Raw genomic sequence first — 12779 nt, forward strand, 5'->3', positions numbered from 1 at the left:
TTATATAAATTGGTTAATAAATGTTTTGCAAAATGATAATTATGTTATTTTATTTAATTCATAGTTTTTTTTTAAATTGTTTAAATTATTTTTAACTTATGTATATGTTTAATTATAATGTTTGTAAAAAAAAAAATTTTTTTTTCTTAACATTAAAAAAAAATTTTACCAAGTTTAATTTTCTTTTACTTCAAACATATTATTTATTAATTTTTTTTTTTTAAATATCAAATAAAAATTATTTTTTGTTTATATTAGGTAATATCAAGAAACACTTCTTGTCCTTATTACCTATAATATTCTTTTTAGCATGTTTAAATTTTTAATCATACTATTTTATTTTACTTTGATAGGAAATTTTCCTATATATTACCGCTATTTAAACATCGTAATTTTGAAAATTTATGTTTACTTATCTATAATATTCTTCCTTTATTATAAAGGTATCAAGTTTAACACATTTTATTATATTATTCTTAGATGTTAATTATTACTTTTTAATAGTATTGATAGGTCCTCATAAAGTAATCTTTCTTTGATGATCCGGTTTATAAATCTATTTCATTAATAAGTTATCATATAATAAATAACAAATATATATTTAAAAAGATTTAAAATTATATTATATTTGATATAATATTAATATATTTTTATAATTAATTTAATATCTTTTTTTATGTTTTTGTTTTTAATGTAAAGGTAAAAAAAAAAAATTTTCTCATGGAAATCTTAAAGTATTGTCCTTATTTGGTAACTTTTATTTTCTCATTGTCAGTTTATTGAGCTTTCCCTAAGTAGTTAATCTTACAAAGTACATAAATATAACTTTATTGTTGCCGCTTTAATTGAGTAAAAATCGCGACAGTTGGCATGAAGTAACTTTTGGGTATGGTTTCATATTTCAAAACAAGTTCAAGCATCCGTAACAACATCTTTTTTTAATTGCCGCTGTTAAACTTTTTGGTTAAAAATAAATAAATACATTACTTTTTAATATAGGTAAATTATAAAGATTATTGATACAATTTAATTATACTTTTGTACTCTTGAAAAATTATGGTAATGTGTTTTATAATTACCAAGACAAATTTAAACAATGATTACTGTATCTATTGTTTTATTTTTTAAAAATATATCTTTTTTTTACAAAAAAGTACACTTTTTTTTAATATAAATGATTATGCTTCATATCTATATATGTATATTATATAGATATTTTAAAATTTAAATTTATATATATATATTTGGAAATTAATCTTCTCAAGAATGACAGTATTTAATATCTTACGCAAACTCTAACACCCAATAAAACACACTTTTTTAAATTCCAGTAATAAGACGCAATTTCATTATACATAGTTAACTTTGATCACCCTTTAAAAAAAGACAGTACGTGGTGAATTTGACACTTCCTAACAAATAGACAGCTGAAATTTTATTACAGTTTTTAAGGCGTTTTATGATTGTACTTATGTTTTATTCTTGACAAAGAATGATAGTTATTAGTACTATTTAAATATAAAATTAATATTAATATAAATAAATTAAAAAAAAGGTTTTTTTTTCTTTCAATTTTATATAAAAACTACCAATACATATTATATTTTTTTTTTATCTTGATCATAATATTATAATTAATATAAAATATTTACTTGATCTGCCATATTAATTATCGCATTAAAAACAAGGAAATAATAAAATAAATAAAGTAAATATTTTAAAATCTTTTTGAGACAGCCGCTTCATTTATAAATAAGTGATTAAGTTATGATTAATCTTGAGGATAAACTAATTTATCAATATCTTCTTGACTAACAAAAAGATCATCTTTGACCTAGCCGATAAGATTAACCTAAGTTTAAAAATATTTATGGTTCCCCAATCTCATAAAACTTTTACATGACACATCTTAATTTAATATTTTTAATACCTAACAATCAGCAAGTAAAAGTATATTGAACTTAAACTGTTAATCTGTTTATCTTGTAACTCATACATATTAAGATTATTTATGATGAAGCTTGTTGTACAGTAAATGATGTTGAACAAATGTATAAGATAAATATAAATTTTTACCCTATATAAATGTTGATATATTATTTAAAATAGAAATTTTAATTTCTTATTAAAATATTTAAGGAAAAAAGACATTTATTATTTAAAAGTCACCTGTAAAATATTTAGATATTTAAAATTTAATATTTCATTTTTTTTTTATCTAACTATATTTAGATGTTAAATAAAATATTGTATAAATTAAAAATCATTCTTCATTGTTAATAAATAAAAAAAAAAAAGGTATATATATATAATTTCATAAATACAAGTATTTTACTATAAATGTTAAAAATTATTTTGGAATAATTTGTTATTTAAAGGCCATACATAATCAAAAATTATACAATCAGGTTACATTTTTTTTTATATATTATTTAGATTACTCAGGTTTAATGACTCAAACGGAAACGTGTCTTTTGTCAACATCTAAATGTCTCATTTTTATTTAAGATATTGTTTAAAAAAATTTCGGCGTTTCTTTTTAAATAAATTTTATTAATGTTACTTTTTTTGCCTTATTCTTGAAAAATTTTTATTCTTTTCTGACTAAGACATTTTCATGGCATATTTTATTGTACTGATATTATATATATATATATGTAAACACTCTGTTATTCTTATTATTACAGTATACTGTATTAATGTAATTGATATTTGATATAACAAGTTCAAGAGTTATTGTTATGACATAAAGTGTAATAATTTTGCCGGAGACGGTTCTTTAAGAAGTTATATATCTTAAAAAAGGTTATCTTAAATAGCTATTATTATACAATTTTAAGAGATAGATTCATATAACACTCCTATCGGGGAAGTATTCTTTTAAGTAGTTTGATTAATAACTATATAATTTGATTGGAGGTATTGAAGTGATTTTTCTATCTTCAGGTTACATTTTTAAAATTAATTCACAACATTCATAAAAATAATATCATCACTTATTTTATCTAAAAATTTATATTATTTCTAATAGGAAAAGCAACTTTTAAATACATTTAATATTTTTTATCAATAATATATTAATCTGTAAAGTATATAAATATTTAAGAATTGATATGGTAATCCTGATTATAAAAATAACTACTAGTTTATAAAACATGATTAGGACACATTTATTAGTTATATTATACCTTAAATGATATTCAATAATCATTGGAAGGTGTTAAAGAACACAACTATATCAAGAGATTAAGATAGTTATTATTAATCATTTCTTCTTTTAATTAAATTTTTAATCTTTCTACTTTTATTAGAAGTCCACAATATAGATTGATGTAAAATATTAAACAAAATGGTATTTTTACTCTCTTTAAGATAAATTTTTCTCAAAGCAATTATTAACACCTCTTGTTAAAAATACTCACTTATATATCACTTTATCTTTATCGTAAAATTATTTTTATGTTAACACTTTTTTTTTTATTATAATTATAATTTTCTACAGTATTACATTTCTTAATATTTACTGATAATATCGCAGTCTTTTGAACTTTTTATAGATTTTTACCATTTATATTTTTAAATTGTATATATATATATATATTTGTATATACTTCGAAATTTTTTAATTTATATATTAACAATTTCTTGTTATAAAAAAATGTATTTGAATAGTATTATATAAATTTAGTGATAATTAAATTTATAATAAAAATTTATCATACTGTATGAATGTTAAAAAAAAAAATATGATAATATATAATGATATTTTTTTAATAAAATAAAAACAATAATATAAAACTGTTATGATTAACAATATTGTTTACCAATTTAAAATCAACAAATATTTTGACATTTACTATATATAAAAAAACTTTACCTATAAATTTATATGAATTACAACAATATTGTCATAACATTATATATAAATGCACTTTGTTTCTATTTCATCATTATACACCTTATATGTCTTTTGAAATATTTTTTTATTTTTGCCATAAGTGGCTACAAGCTGTTTCGGCTTTTCATTATTATTAAAAAAAGTCTATAATCTTAATTCTAGTACACTCTGGAGAAAATACGCTTTATGCTTTTTTCTTATGACTGTAAACATTTCTTAGAATCAACATTGTTTGACCGTTATTTTGATATACAGTTTCTTTCGCTTCTAGATATAGAAAATATTTTTATATTAGTAATATCTCTTTTAATTTCGTTAACTTGTAGTTTCAAACGATTAATTTAAAAGATCTATGTGTACTACTATTTTTTTAAGTTACTTAAAAGGCGGATCTGTGTCAATTTTTTTTTCATAAAATAGACGTTTTATTTTATAATTTTTTATTATTCATTTCTATAGGTAGCTTTAAATTATGTCCCCACCTCTATTACTGGAATTATTCATCTTTCATCAAATGCTTCTTAGCCAAGATTGGTCGATACTAGGTAATCTAAAGTAAACTTAACAATTTACATTTACTATCGAAATGGTACTTGACTAACCACAGTTGCGAATACCCGCCTACTTGGACCATCCCATTATTATCATTAAACTCTTTTATATAAAGACAAGAAAAGTACAGCAATAAAAATCATTTTTGCTAGTTTGTTGCTTCCTTCAGTTTGTAACCTTTTTTCTACTTATAATTTTTTTTTTATAACAGTACTAATATTTAAAATATTTATACTTACTTATCAAACTATTTTTAAGGTATTTATGTATATATTTATCATTGTCTTTCAACAAAATTACTTTTTCTTATCAATAAGAAATTTTTATTTTTCATCCATCTTCGGAAGCGTGAAAGCTTATCATTTTATCGGTAATCATCAAAGCTTTTCATTGTGGGAAGCATATCATATTCATTCACTCTGCTTCTTACTTTATTGATAACTTTAAAAATATTCCATTTGACATCCGTGACACACCTTTTTATTACTCATTCAATATATTCATTCATTTGACATATTTGCTTTTCAGAAGTTATCATTAAAATATGATATTTTCACCTCATAACACAAATTCAAATAATACTTCTAGTATTTTTCCATCAACAACATCAAATAATGGACTACAAAATTATGTATCACCATCTATTCCTGGTATAAATTTTAATCCATTTTTATTTGCCTCCCTCCAAGCACAAATGGATCCAAATTTTTTAAGAGTATTTGCCGCCATCCAAAATGCACCATTACTAAATTTGCAATACAATGAATTTTTAAGAAATATTTCTGCCAACTCTGAATATCAGGTAAGTATTAAAAAAAAAAGAGATAAAATAAGTTTTTAATAAAAAAATTTTTAGAGAAATCTTTTGCAGACGTCGGTTATGTTGTCACAAGGAAATTTATCACTACCAGTACCAACAAATTCATCAACAACCAAAAAAGCATCAGATAAATTTGATTTTACAAATATTGCCAACAATATTACGGATAATAAAATAACAGGATCTCCAGAAACATCATTCTCCAGTACAAATCATTCCTCACCTGAAGGTGTCCAATCAACAATAACACCAATACCATGGTTTATACGTAAAGATGTCCCAGGTAATAGTGGAAGATCCTATCGTCAAAAAAAAGAATTTATTTGTGAATATTGTAATAGGCAATTTACTAAAAGTTATAATTTATTGATACATACAAGAACACATACAGGTATCAGACCATATCCATGTGATAAATGTTCTAAAGCATTTAAAAGAAAAGACCATCTTCGTGATCACATGTATACACATTTACCTACTGATCATAAACCATTTGTTTGTGAATTTTGTTCTAAAGGATTTACACAACGAAGATCATACGAAGCACATAAATTAACACATGAAAATGATAAAATTTAAAACTTTATTGTTTTTATTTTAATTTTTTTTATTATGTATCATATTTTTTATAAATTTAATTTATGGGTATTTCTTAAATTATTGTATTAAAATAGTTATTAATTTTTTTTATTTAAATAAGCATTTATTCAATTAAATATCGTTTAATTTTTCTCAAATATTATATATTGTTTTAAATTAGTATACAAAAAATTGGCAAAATGATAAATTATTTGATAAATATTTTTTTTTCAAAATACTAAAGTAACCTTTTTTTTTTACTATAACTTTTTACTGGTTATCTAAAAATATCAATGATATACATCACTATAATATAATATAGAAATATTTTTATAAATGATTAATTTTTTTATATAATAGATTTACTAGAACAAAAAAAAATTATTCTATTATCTAGAATTAATGATTTAGTATACTTAGAATTATACAATAATAGTTTTTTTTTTTCACTCACGAATCATAACTTTTCTCTATTATTTCAATATAAAGTAGTGATTTCAATAATTTGTTTAAGATTTATTTATTAATATAAAAGTCATGCTAACATTGAAATAACCTATTTAAGTTTATAATACTTTCTAAAAGTTTATACTAATCTTTTGATAACCTCATATAAAAGACATTTTCACATTTGAAATATAGTAATTGGTTGGTGGTTATTCATAATTTTACCTTCATTTCTAAACCAAAATTTATAGTTATTTATTAATATTGAGAAAAGTTTTTTTTTCTTTTTAACTAATTGTATCTTTTTCCTTTAATTAACTTGTCGGCATGTCAACAAGTCTCATGAAATATTATCTTTTTTTCATCTACCTGCTGGTCCTAATTTCTTCTTTCATCTTTGGAAATGATGAATGCCCAACCGGAATGCGATCATTAGGCAGTAAGTTTTTTGTTAAAAAATTTTTTATAAAAAAAAAGTTGAAGGATTGATTAACAAAGTTTTATATATTAAAAGGTTTTTTTTTATATTATAATCTATTGAGATAATTTATTATAAATAAAAAAATGTTTATTTTAAGTTACTAATAATATTTATATAAAATTAATTTTTTTTAAGAATGTATTAATAATTTATGTCCTTATGAATCGGAGTGTATCTCTTCACAATGTTGTGCATACAAAAATAGTAACATTACAACAATATTTCCAACATACACGACTACTTTACCAAATGTTGAAAATGAAATTGATTATTGTCCTGATGGTAGTGAAGCAATTGGAGGTAAGAATTAATATTAAAATACAGTATCCTAATATATAATTCTTTTCTATAATCAATAACATGTGTCAATAACTTTAAAAATAATATAATATTAGATGTAAATAATATTTTTCTAACATACTATCTTAATGAAAACTATTATTATTATAATTTAATTTATATATATATGATACTTGAAACATTATCATACCACCATAATATCTACTTAACACTCTTAATAAAAAGTTTTCTTTTGATTAACAAAATAAAGAAAACATTTATTATTGATCAAAGAATACAGCTACTCATAAATATAATAATATTAATACTTGATCAAAACTCATAAATATTTTATTATATTTATATTCTTATCAAAACTTTCTTAAATCATTTTATAAAGTAAAAGTTATATTGAATGATGTTATTTTAAGGTTGTTTAGGACAATATTGTCCACCAGGATATGTATGTTTAGAAAATGTGTGTTGTGTTGATAAAAATGATAGTTATGAAATTGAAGAAGATATTGTAGATGGAAATGTGACACAAAGTAGTGAAATACCTATTTCTACTGAGACAATTGATTTTAATGAATTAACAACAAAATCTTTACCAATAGAGATAACAAAATTAATTAATCATGAAAAAACTACCAAATCAATTGTAAATTTTGTTCCCGGAAATATAAATGAGACTGGTGGTGTAGAAAGTACTGATCAAAAAAATAAAGTAGTCAATATTGTAGATGATAAAGATAACCATAGTAATCATTGTCCTATTGGTCAATCAATTGGGGAATGTATTAGTAATGAATGCCCCTCAAATTATGAATGTATTGAGGGTATGTGTTGTAAATTGAGTGAAAACATCAATTGTAAAGATATTTTACCAGATTGTAAAAAACATTTATGTGAAAAAGAAGAGTATTTTGAATTTTTGACATTAAAATGTGGTAGAACATGTAAAAGATGTCATCAACAAAAATTTGTAAAAATAAAAAAAAAAGTATCAGTAAAGAGTGCCGAAAGAGTTAAAGAAAAAGCAAAAAATACCTCACTTAAAAAGTCTAAAAAAAGAAATTTAAAATGTCAAGATAGTAGAAATGATTGTGAAGAATGGATGAGGGAAGGTTTTTGTTATTCTCCTATTTATACAATAGATCAAAAAAAAGCAATATGTGGTGTTAGTTGTCAACTTTGTTAGCAATTACTCAATTTTAATTTTTTTTATAATACTATTCATAATATAAATCTTTAACATAATATTATTATTATTATAATATAATTATTAAAAGTAAAATATCTATAAATACATTTTTATTTAAAGGGACAATGTTATGTTGATTAATAATACTTATATAAAATAAAAATACTATGGTATATTTAAAAACGAAATTTTTTTAAATATAAACTAATTTTAAATGTTAATATTTTTTTCTTTTAACTTTCACTATAATAATCTATAGAATTTAACTTTTGATCTGCATGTTCCATCAGCAAATAAAACTTAATAATTAAATTATTTTTTAAATATCCATAGCAAAAAAAAAATAAATTTTATTTAAAACAGAAACCAAAAAGTTAAAAAAATAAATAATATATTCATCATGTTAAAAGATCCATGTAATTTAATAACTCAATTTTAAAGTATTAATCTAAAACTTGTGTTTTCTCATCATTAATTTCATTATTTGTTCTGTTCTAACTCTTTGGAAATTTGTAGATCTGGCCTGCACTGGATCCTCAAAGTCCTTGTCTTTGTTTTCCTCTTCCTCATTCGTTTTTGTCACTTTATTTTTAAATTCCCAAGAATATCCTTTAGCAACATTAAATCTACAAAGATCAATCACCTCTGTTAATGCCTTTTTCATTGGATGGAGAGCTGACACAAGCCTACATTGGATAGATGAATACATATCTGGACATTGATAAACTACACCATTCATCACATAGTAATAACAATGAGGAGTTACTAAAAATTAATCTTAATTATTATTATGCATATTAATGTATACCTTCTTCTGGAGAATTTCTTACTTGTTTACATATTATGTACATTGGATGGTGAATTCCAACAAGAACATACTGAATACCCGTCATATTACTAAAAAATAAATTTATAATAATTACTACTTTTTTTATTCTTACATTAACTGATTTTGTATATAATTATTATCTAATTGTTGATTTCCCATTTGCATAGTTAGAACGGCATTACAAGATGACTTATCATAAAATATATTAGCAGGGTCACAAAAATAATTCAAGACATTATCAGCATTTATAAAATTTGGTGGCCATAATGCATTTTTAAAACTATATGTTAACAAATTAGGTGGACCTTGATGACTTGAATGAGACATTAAGTTTATGCAAAAAAAAAAAAAATTATTAGTATCTTAAATAATGTTTGTTTTAATTTCCAAGTGACTTTATACCAACTGTTTACTTATAGACAGTATTCATTATAAATAATATTTAAAATTTTGTATACTTTTGTTAATAACAATTAAAAGTTTATATTTTTTTTACTAATAAAAAATGCCGTAAGTTTTTATCTATCTATATTAATTATTTATATTGTTAGAGGTGTCACTATTACACAATCATTGAATCCCAAACTTCGTGATAAAGCTACAATATTAGGAGAATATAGAGATATTCGTTTTAAAGGAGACCGTGCTGAACAGGAAGCAAAATTGGCTGCATCAACAACTTTGTATGTTGGTAATCTTTCATATTTTACAAGAGAAAGCCAAGTTTATGAATTATTCTCTCGTGCTGGAGATGTCAAACGTGTTATTATGGGAATAGATAGATTTAAAAGAACTCCTTGTGGATTTTGTTTTGTTGAGTATTATAATAGGGAGGATGCTGAGAATGCTATGAGATATATAAATGGTACACGATTGGATGAAAGAGTTATTAGAACTGATTGGGATGCAGGTTTTGTTGAAGGAAGAGAATTTGGTAGAGGAAAACATGGTGGACAGGTGAGAGATGAATACAGACAGGATTACGATCAAGGAAGAGGTGGCTGGGCAAAATCAAATTTTGCCAGAAATTGTACGTTTTGGATATATTTTTTTTAATAAAATGTAAATTTTTTTTTAGGTTTTAATTAAAGTTGCGTTTTTTTTAAAATTAATTTAAAAATTTGATTTCAATAAAATGGTTGAAATATTTAATGTATGTATTAATAATTTGGTTTTTTGAGTTCCAAAGGTTCATCAACAATAAAAGTTTTAATTCCAGCAATGTCAGGAGCTACAATATCCAAGTCATGATCTTCGAAGGCAAGTTCTCGAATAAATGGAGATGCTAAAAATATTAATAGAAATATTTATTGTACTCACCTTCAACTTTAATCATTTTTTGTTTTTTATTAGAAATAGGATTTATGATAAATCTATCTGAAATAATTTTTTCTTTCTTAAGGATTGGGGTATTATCTAGGAAGGAGGGGGATTTAAAATTTCCAAATCTCTTTATTTTGTTTTCGTTAGTGTATTTAACATGATTAAATACTGTATTTATATGCTTATTTTGTTTTTTTTCTAAATTTTTTCTTTCATAGCTATCTCCATTTGTATATTTTTTTTTTGAAATTCCATCCCATTTATTTTTCAAAAATTTTTTGTTGTATTTTCCTTGTTTTTTTGTCTTAAATTTACTGATATTAGCATTATTTGCAAGATATAATGCCTCTGTAATGTTATAATTCAAAACAGCTCCAAAAATTTTTTCAGTTAAAAATCTTGCAGCAGCCTGTCTTTCAGAATCCCACTAAAAATTTTATATCTATGATTATAAAAAATAAACTTACTTCATATTTGCTTGCTGCAACTATTAAAGTAGTAGAAATCATTACCAAAAAAATATAAATAAATTTTGTAGGATTCATTTAAATAAATATTAAAAATTTTTTATCCAAATATATATAACTATAATATTTATCTAAAAAAATTATTATACTAATATAATACTTATATTTTAGTATAAAGGATTTATATTAAAAATATATATGATATATCTTATAATAGTAAAATTTTTATTTAACAAAAGGTAATTTTTTTTTAAATGTCACAACTTTTAAATTAAATTTAAGTAGATAACCAATTAACGTTATTTTTCTAAAATAAAAATATCATGTTATTAAATATTCTTATATATTCATTGTATTTGGATATATAATAATCTATCCCACTACATGTCCACTAATCTTTCCTTGCCTCATTGATCATTTTGAGTAAGAAGTAAGAATATAAGAACAAAAATTACCTCTCCAAAATAATTTTATAAAACTGATGTAGTAAAAATTTGTAGAACATGACAAAATACTAGTTATTTGAAATATTAACATATCATTAATAATTAGATATGTAAAAGAAAGTTTACAATCATATAAAATTAAATTGCTATTACATAAATAATATATTTACATCTGTATAGGGAAACTTTTTTCATATATTTCTTAAAATATTTGTACTTTATTTCATAACATATATTAAAAAAAAATAGAAGAGGTTTTTGCAAATAAAATTATTATACTTTAAAGGATCTGTCAATTTATTTCATTTTTAATAAATTATTTATAATGATATTTTAAATTATATATCTAAACAAAGTCCGATACAATTTATCATAACTAGAATATTACTTAAAAACCGTTTCATTTAATTCATCATTGTATTTTTATAAAAGATAATTTTGCAGTGTACGAAAAAAAAAAATTATTTTATTATTTGGCTTTAACCACACAATGCATTACAGAATAATAAATAGTAGTAAAAAAAATTTCATTTACTGTTTTAATTGAATAGAAACATCATATATGTTTACAGCAAATTGTCAATGATACTAGATAAAAATTGCCACAACAAAAATTTTTAAATATTTTATAAATATCCTCTGTAGATTAAATATCTTTGGTAGCCTTTTTTTTATTTCAATTATTATAGATTATTATGATATCAGAAGTCAACCGGATAACTTATAAATTTCAAGTACAAATCCATTTACTTTTTATAGCCTTATTAAATATTTTTAAAACTTGTTTATGTTTAACTCATTGATATAATTTCTCATGTAAAAACAAATATAAATAAAAATAAATTTGTAAATTATTAATAATCTATATATTTATTTTGATTAATCTATATTTTAATTTCATGGATAAATAAAAAATTCATAAATTTATTAAATATAAAGAAGATATATATTTATAAAAAAAAATATTTCTTTGGATAAAAAAGTTTATATTAAAATATCTTCAATTGTCATTAAGCATCAAAAACATTTTTTGATAGTGAATAAAAAAAAACTTATCTTACATATAATGTAAATAATTCTGCTAACACTCTTCTCTGTCCCAGTTGTCTCTTACTACTCATATATTTAATATTCACTTGGCCATATATTATTTACCCAGTTGTCATGGTTCTATTGCATTTGTAGCAAACTTAGTGAACATACGAACGGCACCCTATCAATAAAATGTATTTTTCATGCCAATTTATTTTACAAAATTTTTATTGGAAACTTTTGTTTACGTAAATATATAAAAAAAAATTTTTTTATTTACTTTATTTTATATTAATTGTTAAGTATTACTTTTTACTAAAAGACGTTAAAAAAAATGCAGAACTAAAATGATATATTTTAATACTTTAAAACTTTACTTATAATTTATGGTATTAAAAAGTGCAATAAAATACCTGTATACA

General features: G+C 21.7%; 5 protein-coding genes across 5 annotated transcripts; 3 read left to right on the forward strand and 2 right to left on the reverse strand.

Moving 5' to 3' along the window:
- Positions 1-4994: 4994 nt before the first annotated feature.
- Positions 4995-5849, forward strand: SRAE_1000167000 (Protein odd-skipped-related 1; the record flags this gene model as incomplete). Its single annotated transcript, XM_024648654.1, has 2 exons — positions 4995-5252; positions 5307-5849. The coding sequence occupies 2 exons, from the start codon at positions 4995-4997 to the stop codon at positions 5847-5849; spliced, it is 801 nt and encodes a 266-aa protein (XP_024502610.1).
- A 774-nt stretch (positions 5850-6623) lies between these two features.
- SRAE_1000167100 (ShKT domain and Cysteine-rich repeat-containing protein) lies at positions 6624-8257 on the forward strand (the record flags this gene model as incomplete). The annotated part of the gene is made up of 3 exons (XM_024648655.1): positions 6624-6735; positions 6913-7077; positions 7488-8257. The coding sequence occupies 3 exons, from the start codon at positions 6624-6626 to the stop codon at positions 8255-8257; spliced, it is 1047 nt and encodes a 348-aa protein (XP_024502611.1).
- Positions 8258-8708: 451 nt separating this feature from the next.
- SRAE_1000167200 (Mediator of RNA polymerase II transcription subunit 6) lies at positions 8709-9416 on the reverse strand (the record flags this gene model as incomplete). The annotated part of the gene is made up of 3 exons (XM_024648656.1): positions 8709-9025; positions 9069-9157; positions 9202-9416. The coding sequence occupies 3 exons, from the start codon at positions 9414-9416 to the stop codon at positions 8709-8711; spliced, it is 621 nt and encodes a 206-aa protein (XP_024502612.1).
- Positions 9417-9594: 178 nt separating this feature from the next.
- Positions 9595-10178, forward strand: SRAE_1000167300 (Nuclear cap-binding protein subunit 2; the record flags this gene model as incomplete). Its single annotated transcript, XM_024648657.1, has 3 exons — positions 9595-9599; positions 9641-10119; positions 10168-10178. 3 exons carry the CDS (start codon positions 9595-9597, stop codon positions 10176-10178), a joined length of 495 nt encoding a protein of 164 aa, XP_024502613.1.
- A 205-nt stretch (positions 10179-10383) lies between these two features.
- SRAE_1000167400 (Hypothetical protein) lies at positions 10384-10921 on the reverse strand (the record flags this gene model as incomplete). Its single annotated transcript, XM_024648658.1, has 2 exons — positions 10384-10839; positions 10880-10921. The coding sequence occupies 2 exons, from the start codon at positions 10919-10921 to the stop codon at positions 10384-10386; spliced, it is 498 nt and encodes a 165-aa protein (XP_024502614.1).
- Positions 10922-12779: the final 1858 nt, after the last annotated feature.

Source organism: Strongyloides ratti (assembly GCF_001040885.1).
Source record: "Strongyloides ratti genome assembly S_ratti_ED321, chromosome : 1".
In the NCBI taxonomy this organism is placed as follows: Eukaryota; Metazoa; Nematoda; class Chromadorea; order Rhabditida; family Strongyloididae; genus Strongyloides; species Strongyloides ratti.